The sequence below is a fragment of the Heterocephalus glaber genome, unplaced genomic scaffold (assembly GCF_053883595.1).
Source record: "Heterocephalus glaber isolate CG9 unplaced genomic scaffold, H.glaber_assembly_v1.0 deba00001472, whole genome shotgun sequence".
Classification (NCBI taxonomy): domain Eukaryota; kingdom Metazoa; phylum Chordata; class Mammalia; order Rodentia; family Bathyergidae; genus Heterocephalus; species Heterocephalus glaber.
Genome location: NW_028258315.1, coordinates 27,856,801 through 27,881,433, shown reverse-complemented (window position 1 = coordinate 27,881,433; position 24,633 = coordinate 27,856,801). Strand labels below are relative to the sequence as shown.

General features: G+C 44.7%; 1 protein-coding gene across 5 annotated transcripts in view; it reads left to right on the top strand.

The window, feature by feature from the left end:
• The window catches only part of Sipa1l2 (signal induced proliferation associated 1 like 2), a 182,809-nt gene that overhangs the window by 134,613 nt on the left and 23,563 nt on the right, over positions 1-24,633 (top strand). For 4 of the 5 annotated variants that reach the window (XM_021266411.2, XM_004854647.3, XM_087181897.1 and 1 more), the window contains 6 exons: positions 11,788-12,045; positions 14,573-14,656; positions 15,910-16,010; positions 16,606-16,709; positions 18,473-18,861; positions 23,089-23,307. In XM_021266411.2, the coding sequence (XP_021122070.2) occupies positions 11,788-12,045; positions 14,573-14,656; positions 15,910-16,010; positions 16,606-16,709; positions 18,473-18,861; positions 23,089-23,307 (1,155 nt within the window). The remainder of the gene's footprint in view (positions 1-11,787; positions 12,046-14,572; positions 14,657-15,909; positions 16,011-16,605; positions 16,710-18,472; positions 18,862-23,088; positions 23,308-24,633) is intronic. The other variant, XM_087181898.1, reaches the window with a different exon arrangement.

Below are 24,633 nucleotides of genomic sequence, written 5' to 3'. Positions count from 1 at the left end.
TGAGGAGGATTAATTACAGTGTATCTTTATTGTAATAATGTTTTTTATTTCAGCATTCATCATATTTTGTGATCACATCTCATACTATGGAATTGAGCAAAAATGTTGCATATTCTTCTTTTGGGTTTAAAATAACATTTATTGCCTGTTTTTTAGATTTGATTTATTTTTAGTAAGAAATTTCTTAAGCTTTCAAGAGATCTACTTAATAGAAATCGTATTGTTTTTGGTATTTAGAATGTGTAATTTAGAAGAATATAATTTTTTTTAAATACTGAATTGTTTTTCAGCTAAAACAAATAAACAAAAACTGCAATTTAAAAGTTCTAGCTGCTGTTTTTTTTTTACCCAAGAACATGTTTTTGTTTTTGTTTTTTCTAAAGAGAATCATTTATCTCACTTGGTCTTCCCACAAATAATTCTTTGTTTTAAATGCAAATTCTCATATTGAAAACAGCTGAGATATTTATTTAGAGATTTTCCTTTGATTCTTTAAAGTTACATGAATGCTATTCCCTAAGTTTAGCGGGTTTTTCCCTTTTGATTAATCTAAAACAACTGTCTCTATAGTTTACTCTCTTCTCCAGAAGGACTGGAATCAGCCATTTTCCTAGTGGAAACACTCCAGGAATGGCATGCCTGTGACCCACATTTCTGCAAGTCAGACAGGTTTTAAGCTTAGCATGTATCATTTAAAACTCTTTCAGTTCACTTTTCCAATTTTCTGTGAATCTGAATTTGCAAATTTTTAAAATCCATATTTTGTCAGTTTGGAGTTCATTTTCTGCCTGTGCCTGTGTGGGAGCCCTGATAGCTGCATTTACAGGGGTTACACAGTGTCCTTGGTGGTCAGCATCCCCAGCAGGCCTGCCCTTTCCCAGAGGCTATAGTGTATGGATAAAGGGCAGTTTCCAGTTGTCCTCCTCTTCTCAGCCTACAGCTGTCTGCATGGTTAGACTTCTTAAGAAACTCTCAAGTAGGGCCTAAAAGGGAACCTGGATTCTTATTTTTAAAATTAAGAAACATTTCTTTTAAAGGAAACATCCTTCTGTTCCATTATCTGTGTAACCAAAACAAAACAAAATAAAACAAAGACTTGCCTCAAGCTGTAATTAACACATTTGATTTGTGGAAAATTACTTCCATCTTTCACAAATTGGCCCTTAGTTTTTGTCAGGTAAATAATTTGTTGAAATGGGCAGCTATGGGTGGGTGGGTGTGTGTGTGTGAGTGTGTGTGTGTGTGTGTGTGTGTGTGTGTGTGTGTGTGTGTGTGTGTGTACACGTGCAGTTTTCTGTTACAGCTGTCCTTAATGTAAGTGCCATGAGATGAGGACTACAAAAATGGCCAATTAGCTGCAAGGTATTTTAATCTTTATAAACTATGAAAAAAATGCTTCAGTTCATTTTTGCCATTTACCAGCTCCATATTGGTCTTCCAGGGTGTCATTGAGATAATTTGACCCAGAGACAAGCTGCCCCAGCAGTACTATGAGAAGCCTATCATTTAATAGGTGGCTTCTGGCCTTCCACAGGTCAGAGGTATCTGGTTATGACTCAGAAGCTGCTGCATTAAATGAAGTCTTTCCTGGGACAAGTGTTTGAGTCAAAAGCCACCTATATTTGAAATCCCTCTCTCTGGCCCCAGGTGGGGTGGGGGTTCGTGCAGCTGTCCCAGCTTGAAAGGAAGGCAGAGCCATTTTTAGCTTTCCTGGTGTGGAGTTCCAGAGAGCACCAAGCAGGGAGGACCCTAGGGAATGCTTATTAAGGGATCTCTTGCTGGGGGTTAGATCCTGGAGTAAATTCATGTACATTGGGAATGAGAGGCTGGGAACAACTTGGGAATAGCCCTCTTCAGATGGAAATAAGGTTCTGAAGGAAGCAAGCCAGGAGGCTTCCCAGCTGCCAGCTGTTTGTAGCAGACTTGAGGAAGACGTGCCATGGCCCAACATGCTTAATTAAGGTCTTTCTTGGGGTTTTTTTTGTTGTTGTTGTTGTTTCACTTAAATTCTTTTATTGGTACATTTTAGGTATACAGTGCGTTTACATTTATCATTGGGTGCTTGTACCTGTACATGATGTATCTTAGTTCTTATTTTTTCCCCCTTCCCCTGCCCATCCGTCACCCTCTCCACCCTTCCCTATTTACAAAGACTTTGTTTCCATTTTTTTCTTTTCTCATAATTTTTCCTTTCCCTTCTTTCCTTTCCCCTTCCCCTCCCACTTCCCCTACCCCTTTGGACCTTTTCCTCCTGTTTCAAATTATCAATTATTCTCTTTAATCATTTTAATCCTTATTTACACTTTTAGTTTCTCACACTAGAGAAACTATTCAGTATTTACACATGTGTGTCCTATTTATTTCACTTAAGAGTATGGCCTCAATATGCATCCACAGCCACTGGTGTAGAAAAGCCTCTGCTCTTAGAGGTGACCAGGATTCTGTCCTTGTCATTTTAGAGGAAGCACATCATTAAAAGGCTGATATATAAAGGAAGTAACACCCCATCAGAATTATGTGTGAGTTGTTACACCATGTGAGTGAATTTAGTAAATATTTCCAATAAAAATGGAAATGACATTCCTTGCTGTAGCGCCTCTGTTTTTGCGTGATTTTCCTACTTTGTTGACACTATTTTTCTGTATAGTGCAAGACAGTGGAAATTTTCTTTATGCTATCATGAGCCTAAATTATTCATTCTTAATTCTATAAATTAGAACTTTTAAGTCCTTGTGTTCTATTTTGCTGCCTGATACCTGGCTATTCAACTCTGTAAAGAATAGAAAAGAAAGGCGGAGAATGGAACTGGGAAGGAAAACACACTTTTGTCTTTTTAGCACTTTCTGTGTATATATGTGTCTGTGTGTGTATGTGTCTGTGTACATATGTGCACATGTGTTGTAACATAGTGGTGAGCTGAAAACTGGACTTGGGAGGTTTTAGATTACAGTTCCAATTTATTTGTATGGAAAATAAAAATGTAATAATAAATAATAAAAGTTACATCATAGCCAGTGTTATCTTATGGAGCCTCCAGGCATCAAGTTTAATGAGAGGTGTGAAAACAACACACAACTCGAGGCTATAAAAGTAGCTGCCCTATGCTCACTGTTCTGAGTTCTCTGCTTAGTTGCTCCAGTATGATACTCTGATTACAGTCTCCCTCCCTAAAGTAAGTACATGGGATTGTAGAACCTAAGGTGGACTGCATTTGGTTCCTTCATACATTTGTTCATTAACTAGTTTGTTCCAGAAACTGTGCTGGTCTCTGGGCCCATGAACAGGACAGATGTAATCTTTGCTTTCACAGACTCCTTTGACTCTTAATCTGGCATTCTAAAATACAGTACTGTAGTTCTTCACATCCTGGCTGTTTAAAAATGATCTCAAACTAAAGCAATAACTCATTACTTAATATGGGTCTCAAACTAGTCCAGAAAGCTCCATCACCCTACCCACCTAATCATTTGCACCTTAATGCCATGCTGTTCTGTACTATGAAGGTTGTGCTGTCCCTGTAAGTGGCAGGAATGAAGAGTGAGCGGAAGCATGGGCATTCCATTAGGTAAAAGGCATCTTTTGTTGGCAGAGTTCCAACAGGTTTTGGTAGTGGACAGCTGCCAAAGGCTCCCCTCTAGACACAATTCATCAAAAGTCAGATGTCAAATACCTATTGGGAATCTCTTCTGAGTAAATTTGAAATACTGTACAAGGTATGATTTTTAAAACCAAGATTCTTAAATTATTATCTTAGTAAAAGACACATTGCCATTATCCTCTGAGAATACCCCCCTCACTTTGAATACATTTACCCCTTCTTCTTGTCACTTTCTGAAGCTGTTCCAGAAGTCCCATTTCACGTCTTTCAGTGCACCATCATGGCTGCCTTGATATCTTGAATCAGTCCAAAATGTTTACCTTTCCTGGCCATTTGCACTTTGGGGAAGAGCCAGAGGAGTTGTATGGTACCAGCTCTGGTGAATAAGGCTGATGAGGACACACCATGTTTTTGACAAAAAGTGCTGTAAACTGTTAACTGCTTCATAAACTGGCAAGAATAGTAAGATAAGTGAGTTTGAAGCAGGGAAAGTATTTTCAGGGTAATTAATGCCACTGTTTAAACATTCATAATTTTTTTTTAAATCATACTGCCTATAATGCAGTAAAATGTTACTCCTGCTCTCAAGCCCCCTAAGAAAAGAAAAAGCAGTTGACTTCAGCAAGAACTTTCTGAGCCTGCCCAGCACCATACCAGGTCCTGGCATACAGTCTGCCCCTGTGCCTTGTTAGAGATGAAAGGGAGAGAGCTGATGAGCAACTAGGGTCCAGACGATCTCCTGCTCTTCGGAGTAGTGCAGGCTTTATCAGTTCAAGACATTTTTCCAGAAGGCTCAGTTAAGTGGGTTTATGATCTAGACGTGTCCATTCCTACCTGTAGTCTAGGTGTCTCTATTTCTGTGTAAAACAAGAGATGTATTGAAGTGAGTTTATTCCTTCACCTGGTGCCTGGTCTAGGTCTGAACACAGGTCTCACCTTTACTGTGAGTTATACTGTGTGGTTCTCTCCCTGTCAGAGGCTTTGGGTGTTTTGTTTATCAGAAAGTGAGTTTGTGACTAAAACAAATGAGCATCACTCTTGTCACCTTGTTGGGTGATTCAGACTCATTTAGCTATTAGGAGGCTATTAGCATAATAGACATTAAAGTGATTAAAATATTGGTGATTGCTTTAGTCCCTAGGGCTATGAAAGGGTTCTTTTACAAAGTGCATAATATAAAAGAAGCAGGTAATGTATTTGAGGGAATCTTCTTTGTTTCCAAAGACTCATTTAGCACTTAATAGGAAAATGATATAATGTGGGCTACATAAACTGTTCTTTGATGGCTTTCTAAAAAAAAAAAATGGCCATGTATTTTGGAAAGAGCACTGAAAGTCAGAGGAAGTTGGTTCCAGTGTGTCTCTGTTGCTGACTAGCTGCATCTTCTTGCCTGCCCCTCTGACCCCTCTTCTGAATAGTAGAGATTTCCTTTGTCTCGTTCAACTGTTTGTGAGGACCAGCTGCTGTGGGTGGAAACTGAGGTGTAAGTGGAGTGGTGGATTGGAAGTGAGGAGGACCTGGCAACATGCATGAAAAGGATCATGCATGTTAGAGGATCAAGTTCCATTTAAGGTTCTCTGATGCAGCCACAGGAAGTGAAGCCAGCTGGCAGTTTCTGGGACAGTAAATCGAAGTTATGATTTTGTGATTAAATGTAGCCGGTGGCTTACCTGGTTCAGCTAATTTGTTCACCTGGCTTTTTTTTTTCCTTGGTAAGAATGTACATTCTTCCTTTGAACTGTCTCAGTTCTCAGGTTTGTAGTTCGTTTTGCTATTCATCCTTCCCCCAGGACTTCTCCTTTTTCTTAGTTTTTCAGTAGCATAATACAATGTGTCCTACTTTTATGTAAGATGAAAAGAATAAAATAATAGGATAATGATACATTGTTCTATAGGTGAATGTAGATGAAGGGGATTTTGTAATGTTAAAGTTTTTTCTAAATTTTAAGGTTGAACTTGAAAGTTCCAGAATTCTGTAAATGTCTATTATTTAGGACTTCCATGAAAGTTTACACTTTTGCAGTTTAATACTGATTTCCTATTTTTTTGTAGAAGCAAAAATTAATGTCTATTTGTAATGAACTTCTTTCCCACGAAACTTACACTTCAAGACTTTGTGTATTTTGTTTCATTTAATCTTGACTTCCCCTCTGCTGCTACTTCTGTGTTCAGGAGCAGGATCTGAAGTGGTTGTCACATCTCTAAGCTGCCCCTTGGCGGTCTGGGTTCCCAGCCCAAGCCCAGGCTATCTTTCAGTGGAGAACAGTTTAACTGGTATCGAGCATCACTGTCTGATGGGAACAAACGGAGAAAGCTATATGATCTGGCTGGGCACCAGTGGGCAGGCTGTGGTGGTAGGAGCTATTCTTTAAACTTGAGCCTACAGCCTGGCCCACAGTGACTGCTTTCAGGTGTCAGATTGTGGGTGGTGAGTGGAGGCTCTTCCAAGATGCAAGAGGTGTGCTTGAAAAGGAATGGCCTGTGTGGGTGATCGCATCCAGCTACCTTCCTGGGTGTCTCCAGCTTTAGTGCATGGCAGTGAGTATGGGTGTTCAGTAACTGAGTGAGAGCGGATACTCCCGAAGCCAGGAAGTGGGCAGCTGTTGACCGAGCAATCTGCCTGTGGGAACTAGGAAGAAAACCTAGAAACTGTATGTGAACTAGTTCATGAGTGTGCTGGGAGCAGGATGAAGCCATCCGAGGAAGCCCACTGTGGTGAGTTCAGGACATGTAGTGTGTTTTTCAGAATCAGCAATAAAACAGATGATGCTCTGAGGATCCAGCTCTCAGAACCCTTACTGGCCTAGAGCTTTGTGGTGCTACCTTTTTGACTAGCACATCGTGCTTGACCTTCGTGGCCTACAAAACTTGGAATGTTTGCCTTCCAGAAAATACAAGCCAGGGCCAGAAAACTCAGAAAACTTACAGGTTAGATAAGAAATGCTTATATTTATTTTTCACCCTAAAGCTAAATTTCTATTGATCCCTACCTAGCACGGTAATTAGAAGCCTAAGTCGATGATGAGTGCATTTGTGGAGCAAAAAGGAAATCAGTATGCTCACTTGCAGGTGACCCCACCACCTCTTCTAACATTTTCTAGTGTCTCCGATGGCAAGCAAGCTGAAAAATGCACCTAAAGGTAACAGTGCAATCCTCTCCCTGGACTAGATTTATATATCAAAAGGAAGCCACATTTGTGTATCAGTGAGATCTAAATTTTTATACTGTTGTAGGCAAACAAGACTTTAGGCATTTTCTTGAAAAATGTTTTCAGTTAAACACACAAGGTTAGCAGCTCGATTTTCTCAGAAATGTATTTTTGTGTGAGGTCTTTTTTAACCTATTAAGGTCTCCACTGCCCTTACTTCCTGGCCAGAGATACTTGCCTTGCGCTGCTCCCTAGCAGCCCAGATTGGATGCTTCAGAGGAGCTGGAGTGTCCTGTCTGGAGCCCTGTGCAAGAGCCATCCAGGTGAGAGAGGGCAAGTGCAAGGGCAGATGCAAACCTACCTCTGTGGTGCTGCATCAAGAGGACCTCTGCGGGCTCATTTGTAATTCTTTCACACCTCTGCCCATTTCCTGAAGATTGGCTGAAATTCCTTGAGGAATTTGTCATGTTTGTGGAGCAAGACTACATTTGACTAGATCTGGAACTTACATTGTAGTCAGTGGTATTTGACATCTTAGAGAAGTAAAACATATAATTCATGAAAACAGTGCTGTGACAGTGTCAGTACAGCCATTCTTTGAGAGCACTTACATTTTAACTAGGGCAAAACAATGCCAATTTTTAATATTTAAAAGAGGAAACAAAATGATTCTTTAGTGAGCCTTTCCTTAATCTAATGCATGCACAGGTTTTTGCCATCACTCTCACAAATATTAGTTATGATTATGCATTTATATAATATTTTTCCTCCAAGACTCAAATTATAGTGTCTTATTAAAGAATGCAGTTTGTAGGCATGAATCAAGTAGACTGCACTGCTCAGCCATCTGTCTTGCCTTTCCCTCTTCCTCTGAAGAAACAATCAAATGAACTTGAAGCCCAGACAAGCACAGACAATGCTGGCTGCCTCTTGGTCCACAGGATTCAAGGTTCACATTCCTCCCATTCAGTCTGTAACTCCAGGACCTTGACTTGGGTGGCAGTCAGGTTCACCAGCGTGGACTCAGCTATGATAGCATCAGATACCTCAGAGCCCAGGGTCACATGCAGGTGTAGTAATTGCTTAGAGCACACCTTAGGGTGAAGACAGGAGTCAGCTCTTTGGATGTTTTGGCGTCATCCTACTGTAATATCCCACTTTTATGATTTCCATTTATGTTGTTGATCATAGGGAACAATCATTAGTCCCAGGGGAGGTCAAGAGAAAACACCTGGAAACAACACACATCCATGCATAAAAATCATAGAGCTTTGTCACCAGTTTTTTTAAATGATGCAAATGAATATGAACCTGGACTACTGACTTTGACCAGTAAGTGCCAAAACTCAGTAAATCCGGAAAAATGTAAAGTAGATAAAAGAAGTAAATTTTGCTTTGGGGGAAGGAAATAGAGGTAAAACAAAAGCTCTGCACTGGCATTAACTGATGCACGGAAACCGTCCGAGGCAAGCCAAGGGTCTCCAGCATGATCTGTTCATCCTTCCTGGCTTCCCAGAGGGCAGCATCACCACTCAGGCAGTTTCACAAGCCACATATCAGCACATTGTTTTTGCATTCTCCCTCTCTGTGTCTCTTTCTCTCCCCCTCTCTCCCAAGCTCCAAGATTTATTGATTCAGCAGAATTTTCAGAAAGAATTCAGGAAAGAATTTTCATCTAAAATTGTATGTGTTACTTTTCTTACATTTTTGCACCCTCCAGTTTGCTGTAGAAAACAGCAGAGCTCCCCTGCCTGGTCCTTTGTAGGGCCTCTTACATCTTGAGATCTTGTCTTTGACCGGGAATTTGAGTCCACCACTATGTGTCTGTATTCATTGTTTTGGCTGCTCTGTGAGCTTTTTAATCTGGTTTTACCTATCTTTTAGTTCTGGCAATTTTCTTATAACATCTGTTACTAATTCCCTTTCCACACTTTCTCTTTTTATGTAAGCCAGTGCTCACTAGAGGAACAGGTTTAATATAAGAGATGGATAGGTAGACAGACAGACAGACAAGGTAGGCTTACAGTGGCTCCCCATAGAGTCAGATGTGGAGGTATGCAGAAGGGCTGTCTGTGCCCTAGAGAGCCAAAGGATCCAGTTGAAAGTCAAAGGCCCGGAGCTCATTGCAGAGTCCCTTGCAAGAGAAGGGTCGGTGCTGGAAGCCTGGAGACAAGATGTCCAAAGGCAGTGGCGAAGACTGGAGCTCCTCCAGAGAAAGAGAACCACCTTCCATCTTCTTTCCATTTTTTTTTTCCATCCAGACTATAAGCCCATGGTTGTTGCCACCCACACCCAGGGTGGGTCTTCCCTCTTCAGTAAGTCCATCATCCACACCTAGAACCATGCTAAACCAATCAGCTGGGTATTTCTTATTCAAGTTGACACCACAATGAACTATCATTCTTCCTTCTTTGCAGTACTTCTGCTTGGTGGAAGCTGGACTCTAGATTGAAGTTTAATTTTCTTATGTTTTCCCTCCTATTATTTTTGGGAGATTTCCTCAGTTCACCTTCCAGCTGTCTTAATAGATATTTTACTTTGAAGTTTAGCTGTCATTTTTTTCTTTGAGGGGATGTTTTGAGACTGGGTCTCACTAGATAGTCTAGGCTGGCCTTCAGCTTGCTATGTTCCACAGGCTGGGTTCAAACTTGCAGTTCTCCTGCCTTCCTCCCTCCCTCCCTCCCGAGTGCTGAGATTGCAAGCATGTCCCACCATGCCTGGCTGGGCTATTTTTAAATAACAGAAGTCCTTATTCCCTGAGGATGCAGTTGGTCAGTGAGCTTCACTGCAGCAACTGTGGCTGACATCTGCTTGTCTTCTGGCCAGAGCCCTGATCTTCACATGTCTTGGGGGTAAAGCATTCCACAGTGGGGTTTCATCTTAGAGACATTTTTGACTCAGCCTTTTCCTTTCCTCCCTGCTCTCCTTTGTGCCTCAGGCCTGGGGTGTGTGCCCTCCATGAAAGCCTGGAGAGGGGAGAGGACTGTCACACTGCCCAGGGCAGAGCTTCCTCTGTGCCTGACTTTCTAAGGAGCCCAAGTCTTTAGTCCTCTTCCCCTTGTTTATTGACTTTGCTTTCCTGCTGTGCCTGGTGCTTCCCTTCTTTCCTTCCCCCTTAGGGGTTATTTGAGGAGCAGCCTTGTTCCCTGTGATCTCCCCTCCTCACACCCTTGGCCTTTACCTTCATGGACTCTGCTATATGCCTTGCTGTGGTTTTCATCTGAATTCATATACCATAGTTTAGTCACAGGTATCTCCATGTTTTGTTCAGTTGGAGTTGGTTCTCTTCCTTGTTCTCCTTGTTCTTTTGTGATTTTTCAGAGCCTGAAATGCTTTTACTCTTAATGATCATGAAAGTAAGTTCTTTACAATAGCAGTACCTCACTCTAGCAGATGTCAAAAGAAAGGGAAAATATCAGCAGTGTTTATGTTGAGCTGGGATGCCTGGCTTAGGTGCCAAGTGCTTCACCCACATGGTATAGTGATGTGCCCGAATTCTTGCAGTTGGGATTTGCCTGCTCCTGTGTGCTGCTGCACTGCACTGGTGCCTTCATGGGCTCAGAGCAGGTCTATGTGCTCTTTGCATACTGAGGTGAGTGGGAGACTCAGGGACATCTGCCTTAAATCCTGGTCTTCCAAATGAAGTGTCATGAGTGCCTGACAGGTTGTGTGAACATATGAACAAACTGTCGAGAGGTAACCTTGGGGGCTGTGATGTGGTGACTGTAGTAACATTTAACTGCCATCTCCAAGATATCACCATTTCAGCATCCAATAAGTGCCAAACTGTGGTGAGGTAGTTTGTATTTTTAACATTTATTATAATATATCTGCATTCAAATGTTAATTTTTCATCTTAAATACTTGCTGTATTGAGATTTTATCAAATTTATAGTCAAAAAAGTAGATTCACATACCCCAGTTATGCCTGACATACTTTACGAAAATGAATCAGAGTATCAGTTTTCAAATTTAAGTTAATGAAAAAAGAAAATAGACTCCCTCTGTCCCATTTGCCCATTTGTCTGGAGCTCGGTGCCTCACGGCCAGTGGTGGCTGTGTGGCCGCTGACCCTGGAGGCATTGTGGGGAAGTTGGCGCCACGCAAAGGCTGTGGACTGTGGCCTAGGACTATAACAAGCACTTAGGAGGGTGAATCTGCTGGATTTTGTAAGGAAGAACTGCAGTTAGAGAAAGACAGAGAAACCATTTGGGACCCACCAAGCCCGCATGCTGACACTAGTGCTCTGGTCACCTGGCCTGCTCTAGGCCTTCCAGTCCTTGGATGGACTGACCACTGTCATGTAGAGCCGAACCCAAGGGTCCCTTGCAGCACAAAACAACAAGACAGATGGGAGCTTTTCTGTCTAATAAGTGTTTTCTTACAGTTGGATGGAGGTGTGATTGCTGAATAGTAAACTACACACATGCACAGCGTGAAGTTTGATGAGCCTGAGCATACACATGACACTCAACACAAACCAGAAAGTTGGTATTTACATTCTCTCTAAATGTGTATCACACTGGCATGAGGCATCCCATTTCTGGCTCTGGAAGCTGGATTGTGGCCCCCAGTCCAGCAGAGTCCTGCTGTGTGACTTTGAGCAAGTGTTCAGCATCTCTGGGCTTTGACTCCTCCTTACCTTGCATGGCACTTGTTTTCCCCACAAGTATGTTTCAGACACTTAGCCTACAGTGCCGAGAGGCATTGGGAGCTGAGCACTTTGGTGACTGCACAGTCAGGCCAACAGCCACCCAGCTCCTCTCCAGCCTGGTGAGGCCTCAGCCCCCTGGCAGCCAGATGGAATCCCAGCACCCTATCTTAATCTCTGAGCTCTGGTTGCTGGCAGAAAAGGAAACAAATACTCAGAAACACACAGGGAACAGTATTTTACTGTGGGTGAGATGCTGCTCAGGGTGGTGGCTTCATGCCATCAAAGTGACCCCAAGGAGTGCACACGGTGCCATGTGCATGGGTGGGCACAGCCCTGATAAGCCTTGCCAAGCCCCACCTTCTCACCATCTCTTCTTGGCCCCACAGAGGGTGCTCAGAGCTCTGCCGTGTCCCCCTGGTGGAATACAAGCTAGACAGCGAGGGCGCACCCTGTGAGTACAAGACCCCCTTCAGGAGGAACAACGCATGGCACCGCGTGCCCACCCCTGCCCTGCAGCCCCTCTCTCGAGCCTCACCTGTGCCTGGCACACTCGACCGCCTGCAGTGCCAGCAGCTGCTCCAGCAGGCCCAGGCTGCCATTCCCCGCAGCACCTCATTTGACCGGAAGCTGCCTGATGGCACCAGGTAATGCCACTGCCTATTGGGAATGGGCCAGAATGGCAAAATGTCAGGAGGGCCTTATACTTGGTATGACCACTTCTGCATTAGCTTATTCTGAGCGCTGCCAGGCAGGGTGGTGGGTGGGGCCCTCAAATGTGGTGGTGCTCATAGTCCTGCCCTTGCCTGCTCCTGATGAGTGCTGATACAATACTGTCCTGCCCACCAAGACCACAGGCTGCCCTCTTCATCAGAAACCTGCCCTCCCTGTCAGCCAGGTCTCCAAACCACCTTGGGGAACATAACTCCACAACTTCTCTGCATGTGCCTTTAGAAAGACATATACACGTTTGGGTGCAAATTAAAACCAAAGCATGAATGATGAAATTTCATCATCTCAGTGCAAGTGGTGCATTAAGAGCCACCAGCACTATTAGCACTTTGCTTTTCTCTCTCATCCTGAGCAAAGTGAATTGAGTGGGTCTAAGATTGATTTTTTTCCCAATAGAGTTTAATATAAATATTGATATGGCTGGTTAACTTCTGTAGTTTGCTTCCATTCTATTCTGTTTTATATTTTTATCTGATAAGTGGCTGATTCTCAAAGTCTGGGTTTTAAACACGCAAAGATTCTTAGAATAAGGAGTAAGTAATCCCAGCATACTTAGTTGATTATATGTGGCAGGCAGAGTGGTTCCCAAAGATTTCCACATCTTAATCTCTGGAACCCATGAATATGTCTGTTTACATGGCAGTGGGGAATTGTAGATAGAATTAAAGTTAATCAGCTAGTTTTTTTGTTTTTGTTATTTATTTGTTTATTGGTACATAGGATTTAATTCGGGGCCTTCCCACTGAGCTACATTTCAGCCTTTTTTTTTTTTGAGACAGTTTCACTTGCCCAGTGTGTTAGTTACCTTTCTCTCTCATTGCTGAGACACAATACCCAACACCCAAAGTTAAAGGGGAAAAGGTTTATTCGGTTTACAGCTCATAGAGATTTCAGCTCATAATCGGCTGGCTCCAAGGCAGGGTTGGCAGACGCGTAACAGTTCATGGCCGCAAAGCAGCAAAAGCCACAAGAGAGCTTAACAAAGTCTTTTGCTCCTTTTATTCCATCCAGACTACCAGGATTAGGGCAGTCCCAAACCAGTCACTCTCGTGTAGTGGTTTAGTAATCACACACCCTTAATCCCAGCATCACACACTCCAGACCCAGCCACCTCCGAAAGAGAAAGCCCCATCTCATCTTCATGAAGCTTTGGGGGGACATCCAAACACAATCCCCAACACCCAGCCAGGATTCAAACTCAGTCTTTCTGCTTCAGCCTCCCAGAGTGCTGGGATTACAGGCATGTTCAGAATCATTTTTCAGTGAACAAAATATACTTGTTAAATGTTGAGTCCAGTAACACTAGAAACTGGTGAGAATTTGGGGTGCCTACTTTGCACAGGTCATTTTAAGGGCAGAAAACTGAAACTTCTTGAGTATGGTTGTTAATTCCTGCTCCCTTTGTTTGCACTTTCACATACGTCTGTCCACAGAGATGCATGAGTTTCCTTAGGAAGTATGTCAGACCCTGTTCTGTTAAACTGTTGCTGTACACCAGGGAGCAGGCTGCCCGGTTTCCTCATTTGGCAAATAAAGAGTAGTGGTCAGACCTCATCAGGGCATTCTGAGAACTAAGGGCATTGTTACAGGTGGATTGCCTAGAACCGGGTGTGGCACACAGTAAGCTCTGGGAGGATTAACCAAAATCAGTGAGACTGGAACATGTGATCGTCCTCTGCCTGCTCCATGCATCCTTCCAGAGTGGACTCAAAGTACTTTAATTTGATATAAAGTTGTTTTGGCTCTGTGTCTCCTTACTCAAATGTTTCTGGGTGATGAGCTCCCCACATTCAAAAATGTACATAGTGAGAGGAGCAGCTGCCAAGCAGCACCTGGAGGGAAGGAGTCTGCACAGCCTCCTGAATTTAACAAGTAGAGCTTAGGAAATTCCGGGAAAACCAGGAGGAGTCCAGTAGCCAAAGAAGCTAACAAGCACATCTCATCAAGCTCTCATAAATATCACTCACTTTGTGTGTCTGAAAACAAAGATAAATAGGATCGCATCAAAATAAGTGGTTTTGCCAAATTTCGGTCTTGCTTTCTGCATAGGTTCTAGGTGTAGAGCCAACATATAACTTGGCTTAAATTTTGGGAAACTTGAGTTAATGATGTCTTCATAATTGTATGTTCTTTGGGGTTGTATTCCTGATTTTCCATATTGCACAGGAAGGATCACTCTGTGCTTTAAGACTTTAGACTAAGAAGACCTGCCCCATTGTGTCTCTTTCTTGAGATAAACTGCAAACCATAAATCAACTTAAGTCTTAGAGCATCCCAGATTTTTAGTTTATTTGTCTGTGATTTACCCTTTTTTGCACTGCAGTGTGTTTTTCTTCCTCCTTTTTCATAGTCAAAGTAAATTTGTTTGTAAAATAGTGCAAGCAGGTCAAAGTGCCTGGCAGGTGGCTTGGTGCCCCGGTGATAACTATGTCCTCCTTTCAGAAGTTCTCCCAGCAACCAGTCCTCCTCCAGTGACCCAGGACCCGGCGGGAGTGGACCCTGGAGACCACAAGTGGGCTATGACGGGTACTGCTTGTTTCTGCCTTCCTGTCTCCTTGGGCGGAATGTTTGTCTGTGACTTGTTCCACAGCATTTGCTGTGCACCTGCTTATGCAGGAGACCATTTGGGGAACTTGAAAATCCCTGATGTGCTTTCATTAAGTGACAGGTCCCAGTTAGTAAGCTCATCGTCTCCCTGTGGGCAGAGCTCACTGGCCTTTGTTCCGAGCCTGGTTTTTCCTTTGATAAGGAAGGCTTTCTGTACATGAAAGTTATAGATCTGGGGATTCTACAACAGAGCCCATTGGGTGTTTTACCCTCATAGGAATTGCCAAGGAGGAAACAGAAGCAGGGTCAGTGTTAGGAAACCTTTTCTTCCTGTTGAAGGCTGAAGGTCTGGGGGTTCCTGTAAATAGAGACACTGAAATCACCCCAAAGCCAGGGCGAGAAGGGCAGGCAGGTGTGGTGTAGACTCGTGGAGAGTGGTGTCTGCCTGGCAGCAGTGACCTGGCCAAACCTGATGATGGAGTGATGGGGTGCAAGTAGCTGGTTGCCAGAGGAAACAGAGGGTGGTGGGTCCATGGGGTCACTGGCAACAGTGCCCTCATCCCCAGGAACCCAGCTTTTCTGGTCTGGGCTTAGAAGTAGATATTTACGTAGTCTGTAGATAACAGAGTTCTTAAAATATGTATGTCAAGTAATTTTTCCTAATTAGTTGCATATTAAACAGAGGGGGAATGTTTGGTTTTTTTCTTTTCTTTTTGTATAAATTGAAATTTCTGTATTTTTTCTATAACCTGGATTCTGTAAATAAGAATCACATTCTAATGTGAGTACAGTTTCCTTGATTTATATATTCCTTTTCTAACATTGTACCATTTTGGGGGTCTATAAACTGAGCCCACTTGGATATAATCTAGAGTTAATCATTTTTTCTTTTCTTTAAAACAATTTTAATAACACAGATGTATCAGTGCTGTGTGCATTAGACACAAGGAAAACAAAATCCAGAACAGTAAGCCCTTCCTTAGTTGCTGGAGATGGTGTCTGGCCCCAGACGGCCATTTCTGTATCTGTGAGAAATGTCATCCTCTGTCCACCCCGTGGTAGATCTCTAACTTGATGCTCTCTAACTTCTCTGGTGGATTGGGCCAAGGACACTGCATTTCCATATTCCAGAAGGCAGCTTCACACTGCATGGCCTCTGTGGAAACCAGCACGCCTGTCCCCTGCTGGAAGGTGACTTAGCAAGGACAGGCTAATCGCTACATTCTTTCCAGGTGCCAGTCTCCTGTACTGCTAGAGCACCAGAGCCCAGGCCCTCTGGAGTGTGACGGGGCCAGGGAGCATGAGGATGCCATGGAAGGAACCAGGCTTACAGGTAACATGGAATCCTGAGGCAGTGCTGACCTGCTACCCTCTCCCTCATAGCCCTTTCTGTGCTACCACACATTTGTCCATTCATTCATTCATCCATTCTCTCAGTTCATGTTTGGGGAGCACCTCTGCACCAGGCTGAGGTGATCGGCTGGGTTTCCAGTAAAGAAAGGATGTGGCTGTGGGTAGTTGTGGTGTGGTTGTAGGTATTTGTGGTATGGTTTTGGTGTAGTAGTGAGTAGCATGGTGTGGCTATAGTTGACTGTGGTTGGCTGCAGCATGGCTGTGGTTTGGCTGTGGATTGCTCTGGGCTATGGACTGCCTATGGTGGGCTATGAATGGCAGTGATTGGATATAGATGGCGGTGGTTGGCTATGGGTGGCTATGATTGGCTGTGGTTGACTGTGGTTGGCTATGTCTGTGGTATTCATGGAAATGAAAGATTTACTCTGTGCTGGTTTTGTCCACTCTTGGGGTATATCCTCTGGCATATGGAACTGGAAATTCTACATTCACAGGACCATTTGATTCCTTTTTTTGGTTACTCTTTTGGTACCACCTGAAGTTGGGAATTCAACTTTCCTCTCTTTATGTGACAGAATCCAAATGGCATGGCCCACCTTCCAAAATCCTCAACACCTACAAAGAAAGAGCCCTGCAGAAAGACGGAAGTTGCAAAGATTCTCCCAATAAGCTTTCTCATGTAAGTCTTTTGTTCCTAGCAGTTTCCCGGTTTGTCAGGACTGTTGCACAGTAAGGCAGCATGTGCACCTTCATGCACAGTAGGGCAGCATACCTTCTGGCAGTGCCCAGGGTACACAGCATATCCCAGCACACAGTAGGGCTCAGATGTGCCTGCAGTGCTTGAGGATGTGCCATTTACCACTCAGGGCTCTTAGAGAAAAAGTGATAAAAGAAAAGGCAATTGTTTGGGCTCCCATTATTTATAAAGGAACTCAAAGAAAAGTCTTAAGACAGCAGATTACTGGAAGAGCCAGGATTATACCTCTGCATTTTGAACCTTAGTGTCCAGGCTGGTATTTAGGAATTTCTGTCCCCACATTTGATGTGCTAATAACCACTCATCTATTGAGTGGTGTGGGCCAGAAAAGACACTGAAGGGCATGTGTGGGCAGAGGCTGCTCACAGGGAACACTGTGCATCTGCAGCAACCACTGATGTACCTGTGTGCTAATGCCACTCCACGGGATGTCCTCCGTCCCTCATACACGCTGCCTCTTCCACCCTTGTGAAGGTGCTAGGAGACCTCATGGAGACTGTACCTCCTTGAAAGGAAGCTTCCAGTTAAATAAAAAGGCATTGTTCATTGGTTCTTGCCAAAGAAAACCAACATTTTGAAGAAATTGCTTTTGAAAATGTACAGGTGAACAGACTTTATCAGCTCCTATTGTTTCTTTCACCCATCATCACTGAGCTTTTCAGGTGTCATTAGCAAACTTGTGTGGCATTTTTCCTGGAGCCATGGCCTAGTTCTGAGTCAGCCTTAGCCTTAGCTGTGTCCACTCGCATTCACCTCTGCAATTCTCACATGGGGCTTCTGGCAGAGGGAGACAGGACCCAGGCATGGGCTTTAGGACATCAGTGTATGACTGAAATGACGGGGTTTTACTTACAGATTTGATAGGACAGAATGAGAGGAAAAAAGGCCAAGTCACTTTGAAACCACCCAGGTGTAGCTTCTCCTCAGCTCCCAAACCCCTTGGCTGGTGTTCACATCCTGTTGACTTTCCAGGCTATGGTGAGAGCCATGTCTGTCCAAGCACACTAACAGACAGGGACTTTTATTCTGTTCTGTTTGCTTTTGTCATCTGGAATCCAAGCCGAGCTTTTTCCAGATCTCTTCACTCTGAAGAGAGCCCCATCTCTTTAGTCTGTGGGACAGAACTTGGCTGGGTCCCCCTGGGAGGGCTTGCTCTTGTTTACGTGGTGCTTTGTGGCTGCAGAGTGTTTCTTGCACATGACTCTGTTTCATGCACGCAGCAGCCACAGTTGCAGTTCAGCTCACTGCAGAAAGGGTGCATGACTGACCCCAAGTCCCCCAGTTATGTTCAAACCTGGGTCTCCTGCCCCAAACTCAGGTCTGGCACTACAGTTGTCAAGATACTTTCATGATATATGCTACCCTTCTCCTGTGGTTAATTGCCCATGTCGCTTCCCATCGTAAGCGTAGTTGGTTACTTTCTTATTAATGATGCTGTGGCCCTTGTGTTTCATGCACCACTAATTGAACAAAGACCAAAGAAAAAGGTGCCCATTAACTCAAATTACAGGAGTAGTGATGAGGCAGGGACTTGTATGCATGCTGTTTCAAAGAAAAGAAACTCTGTCACTGTCCATGTAGTACTCAGTAGAGGGATTGGGCGAGACTGCAGATTATACCATTGGAGCAAGCAGCATTGAGTCAGGATTCACCTGGGGGCACTTCTGTTCCTCTTTCCTCTCAAGATCGGAGACAAGAGTTGCTCCAGTCACTCCAGCAGCAACACGCTATCCAGTAACACCTCCAGCAACAGTGATGACAAGCACTTTGGGTCAGGGGACCTGATGGACCCAGAACTGCTGGGGCTGACCTACATCAAAGGGGCATCCACAGACAGTGGCATTGACACGGCCCCCTGCATGCCAGCCACCATCCTGGGCCCCGTGCACCTGGCGGGCAGCAGGTCCCTTATCCACAGTCGGGCCGAACAGTGGGCTGATGAGGCTGAAGCCTCGGGGCCTGATGAAGAACCAGCCAAGATGTACGCTGTGCACGGTTATGCTTCTGGCATCTCCACCAGTGGGGCTGCTGATGGCAGCATGGGTGACCTCAGCGAGATCTCTTCTCATTCCAGGTGAGCTGCTTACTCTGAACTGCCTGTGCCGGTGCCTTGGGCCCTTCATACTTGAGAATGAGGGGCAGGCTGGAGGCCAGTTGTCAGTGTTTGCCCCGCTGTCTGCAGAGAAAGTGTTTCCAGAATCAAATTATCAGTTTGTGCATGTTGAGTCATGTGTTAATGATTTTATTTTCCCCTTTTTTCTAAACTTGAGGGAAAATTTAAAAGATTAGGGAAAATTTGAAGAAAAAATAGATTAGTTGCTCCAGCTGGGCCACTGACGTCTCCCAGTGCAGTGTTACCCCCACATCTTTTAGAGAGGAGGCATAAACTCAGAGTGTGGGGGCAGGCGCAAAGGTGTCACACGCTGGGGCTCCCTCCCATTGTGTGGATGCATCCCCGGCCCTGCCTGCTCCTGAGATTGCATCTCTTAGTGTGACCAAGAACCTGTATTCAGCTTGGCATCTGGGGCTTTTTAAATGGAGTAGCTAAATGTAATGGAACTGTATTCTAAGTATGGATGTTTAATGCTTGTCTCTGAGTGGTTTTAACTTCCCACTTGACATAAGCCTGCACATTGGTTTTAAACCTCATAATTTGTGATTGCAGCCTTCACTTCCAAAGTTGAGGTAAAGAAATACATTTATTTGGCTTGTCTGTGGGCAGGATTTTACTACTCACAAAGTCTTGGAGCTGTCAATCTCCTTGTCTTCCAGTCCTTCTCTGTGGCTCCACCCCTCTGTCTGACTTACCATAACTTCTCTGAGTGCTGGGCAGAGTTGGACAACCTCATAGGAGAACAGTCCTCCAGCCCTACAGCCATGTGGGCATTTCTCCAGGGGATGGCACCCAGCAGCCTGTAGAGTTTGTGAGGACAGACCCCTTCAGCTCCTGCCTGCAGAGCCCTCCCTGGGACCTTCTTCCTGTCCTCCCCAGGCCGCTGCTCAGAGACACTGAGTGTCGTTCAGGGGCATGTATGTTACCAGAGAAAACTCCACACTAACCGACCACACAACTAACGTGGAACTTTGGCTCATGCAACCAAGAATTCCAAAACATTCAGTGTTTCACATGACCCAGCAGCTCCAGTGGTATTGCTTAGGATTGGGTCCCCCATCCTTAGGGTCTGTGTGACAGCCCTCTGAAACCTCAGTGTTCCTGAGGCTATACCACTGTGCCACCTGCAGACTATGTTTGGGCCCCACTGTCCTCAGGCAGAAAGTGGCTCTTCTCTGGCTTCTGCCGAACAGACAAGTCCTGCCCTCCTCCCCAGCCTTTCCTAATCCTCTTGTGTCCTTGGCTTTAATTGCTGTGGGTGGAGGCATTGCTTAGGGCAGTCGAAGTCTGTGCTGCGCTGGAGTCTGTCCCAGCAAGCCAGACAGCTGAGCAGTGGTGACCATGGCCACTGGCCAGAAGAAATGAGCTCTGGGAATGGACTGAAGACAGTGGACTCCTCAGTCTTCTGTCCAGGCAAAGGGAGGAGTTTTGGATTTTCAAAGTATTCCTCATCCTGTTTACCAATTTGTTTAATAATTTGACTTAAAGTGTAACTCTAGTATTAAATCAGTAAACTTGGTTACTGAATTATTCCTCTCTCAATTTCATGGGCAGTTAAAAATGGGGACATTTTTGGTGTTTTGCAACCTTCTGCCATCTTATTCAAAGCTTAGGAATACTGTAAAACAACTATTTCACAGTATCTTCTTAGACTAATGTAACTGGTATCATGGATAGCTTTGTATTGCTAATAAGTAAAAGTTCTGTGGAAACTGCCTTCAGAGCATGGAAATAGAGGAATAGATATTTATGGGCATTTGAAAGAATTTCCTTGAATACCTTAACATTCACTAATTTAATGTGTTAGAAAAGCTCACGGAAGTACCTGGGTGGGTTTCTCATTGACTTTCCTTCCTCCCACCGCTTTAACACAGGTGCATCCCCAGCTGTGGTGCAAATGCTAGGCCTTGAGTAAGGTAGTCCTGTGTCACTTGACTGCCCTTTACTCACACTTGTCAGTTGATGATGATAGTGACTTTGAAGCCACATTTCAACTTGGGGTGTAGGATTCTGCTCCAGGTGGAATTCAGTCTTTGAGGGGAATCTTTAGTACTTCCTGTCTGCAGGAAATGGGGGTTGGGGGCTGGGGATAACATTTATAGTCCTGCCTTGCTGTCTGTGTGTGGTTCACTCCCTGAGCACAAGGAATCATCCAGTCCTGTGGAAATTCTGCAGACTACAATGCCTGGCCCAGTCAGGGCAGGCATGTCCCCTTCACCCACTTTAGGCTGATATGTGGTCACCCCAGAGCAGAGGCCCACTGCCTGAGGGTCTAGGTTATCATTGGGAATAGCCCAAGAGGCAAAATAATCTCTTTCAGGGCAAGGTAGATGGTCAACCTGACTAAAGTCACCACCGGTGCCTAGCACTCTATCCCTACCCCACCCCCAGCACCCAGCCCATGCTCACTGTTTACCCCCACCCACCCAGATTCTCATCAGTACTTTCCCATCAACAAGCATAGTGTGAGGACGCAGATGGGGACATGGGCTGTCTTGTCCATTTGTATATGTGCCAGTTAGAGCCCCACACCTGGTAGGCGTCTGAGTGCTTGCTGAGTGAAGAAGGGAACCAGAGTGTGTACTACATACTTATGGGTGGCGTTAATACACTGATGCCTGGGTGACTGGGGCATAGGGATCAGAGGAACATGGGGTCAGCCCTCCCAATTCAGAAGGAGCATGGTCACCACTCCTGGGTCACAGTGTCAGAGGAAGTGAGAGGAACGTGGGGTTGGTCTTCCCAGGTCACAGTGCCAGAGCCCTGGCAGCATGAGGAACCCTCCTGATTCTCTTAATTTTGGGTTTTCATCAGCAGCCCTCACTTCCCACCCCAACACAACATTCTTCCCAGCTGTCATCAGGAATGAAGTGTGCATGGAACTGTGCATATGATGTGATTCCAGGACTCTAGTGGGAAGGGAAGGAGCAGCAGCTGCACATGTGTGAGGAAAAGCAGGAGAGGCAGCACTCATCCTGGAAGCCGAACAAGCGTGTGTCTACCCTGCTTTCTCCTGGTGCTCAGCCCTTTAATTCACCAAACACAATATTTTTTCTTCCTTTGCAGGCAGGGCACTTAGATAAAGGCTCAGAATACAAAATAGTATTCATGTTAGTCTAACTAAAGTGTTAGAAAGTGCGATAAATCAACTGCAGAGGAAAAAAAAAAGAAAATCCATGTTCTGGATTCTCTGGTAAAGGGCTCATGTGCTATTCTGTTGTTTACCATTATTCATGTCACTGTGCCCCTCAATAGAAATGAGTGGAGAAACTGGCAATATAACTCTTAACATGGGGATGCAGAAAAAAGGATTCATGAAAAGTTTATCGCCAACATTCAGGAGTGTTTACCAGCTGCACAGAAAGCTTTGATAATGTTACTGCTACTAAGCAAATTTGTACCATATTACTGATCAGACAGAGTTAACTTTAACATTTTTACTAGTGGGATAAAAGACCATTTTAATGAAGTCTAAATTAGAAAAATACCTTTCATAAAGCAAATGGAAAAAACATACAGTTCATACTATCATGTACTACATGTTTTCAAAAATGTGCAAGTGGGTGACGTCAGGGGCTGTGAATAACCCACACAAATGCAGCCTGTTAAGTCTGCTGTGACTTTGGGCACCCACTGTGACCCCTGGGGACTTGACCAGTCTCCTGTCCACAACACGCATGCTCCCTCTTGCACATGAGCCAGGTGCATTGTGTGTGCACACTGGGGTGTAGAGTCACTGGGTGACTCTACATTTGTGCACCTCCACGGGTAACACCAAGCTGCTCTGCACACATCCCCCCCCCCCCCACAGCACTGGGTCCCGACTGACTCCAGATTGGTGGGTGCTATCTCGCACTCCCCTTGTTGCCTCTCTTAGTGTTCTGTGTGGCATGCACTGTCCTTTCCCTGGTGACAGCTAAGGCTGAGCGCCTTTCCTTACATTTGACCACTGTTTGGATGTCCTCTCTCTTGAAGTGTCCCTGTATGTGTGTTGTCACTGACCCACATGTGAGCAGCCACTGCCTCTGTAGAATGAGGCCATCTGACACGCTGAGGGGTGGAAAGAAGGCTGCCCTGCCCCTCTGAGCCCCACGTGCCCAGAGGAGGACCAGGATAGCCTCGCACCCAACTGTGTGCTCCACGCTGCTGAGTGTGGCAGCTTTGCTACTTCTGTCTGTCTTTCTTCAGTGGCTCTCACCACTCAGGAAGCCCTTCAGCACACTGTTCCAAAAACAGTGGATCTCTGGATACATCCAAAGTCTACATCGTGTCACACAGCAGCAGTCAGCAGGTTCCCGGGTCCAAGTCCTACCACAGACAAGGGGCAGCAAACAAATATGTCATCGGCTGGAAGAAGTCAGAAGACAGTCCTCCTCCTGAGGAGCCTGAAGTGACTGAGTGTCCCCGGTAAGGTGGCTGGCTGTCCTCTGAGCAGTATCTTGCATTTTCAGGACTGACTGAGCAACTGTATTTCCCCTTAAGGGAATTATAGTTTTTTTAAAATGATGTAGAAATGTTTTTTTTAAATTTGGTGAGATTTACATTTCTCTTTTAAAATCTTCATATTTCTTACTTTTTACATAAAAGGAAAATATCCACTCTTCCAATATTCAAACAGCTGCCTCTTCTCTATAGAAAAGTTATGGTGATATGCTGTCGATGGTAAAAGTATAGTTTCTGCCATTACACAAGGTCAAGGGCAGTGCTTTATTTTATTATGGTACCAGGAATTGAACCCAGGGTCCTTTCCCTGAGCTGCATCCTCACCTGGTTTTGTTTATTTTTTTAATCTTAAGCCAGAGTCTCACTAAGTTACCTAGCTTGGACTCAAACTTGGGATCCTCCTACCTACCTCAGCCTCCCAGGGTGCTAGGCTTGCAGGCATGTGTCCCTATGTCTGGCTGGTCAAGAGCAGTTTGAATTCCATGGTTAGTATGCTTCTTGATGTGCCTTCATAAGTGACAGCACAAAATAAAGAGCATTGCCTGATTCTGTCTCAGGTGTGAGGATTTGTGGGGCAGGTGGGGAAGATGCTTGGTATCTGGGTGACAGTGTGAGATCCTTGCTGACACCTCTGTGCAGAGGCAGACAGGGAAGCCACAGTTCAGGAGTGCAGAGCCAGGCTGGTTCTGCTCACTCTATGGTGGTTTGCTTGTTGCTTACCAGGTTACTGCCTTGCTATGCGCACCAATCGTGTCCTCAGGCATGGAGAGTGCTAGTTTTAGAAGTTGCAGGGTGTGCTGTGGCTTTCCAGAAGAGACCCTAGAGAGTTTAAATTTGGTCCATGAACTAGTATCACTCATTTGACTTAAAATGAATACAAATGAGCTGTTTAGGAAAGAATTTTATGCTGTACCTTTTTACTATAAATGCAGATGTTAGAAAAATGTATATATCCTTCTAACACTGTTTCTCAGTGCTTCACAGTAATTCATCCCAAGCCTTTTTAAGTTCTACAAAGTATTTTAGAAGCCTTTCAGGCATTGTGGTGAGCACCGTGTTTAGGTGAGTACCTCGCTAGGAGGAGGCTTGTGTAAGGATTTCCACGGTCCCAGGTCCTTCTGGTGGCCCCCACCTTGATGCCACACCACCCCACAGAGCAACCGCTCTACAGGAAAGCTGTGCTGCATGTTTTGGAGAGCTGTCTTCACGGCCGCTGGCTGCTCACGTTGTCAGTATTGCCTGTGCTTCCAGATCTGAGGGGCAGGGGCTGACCTGTCCCACCTCAGGAAC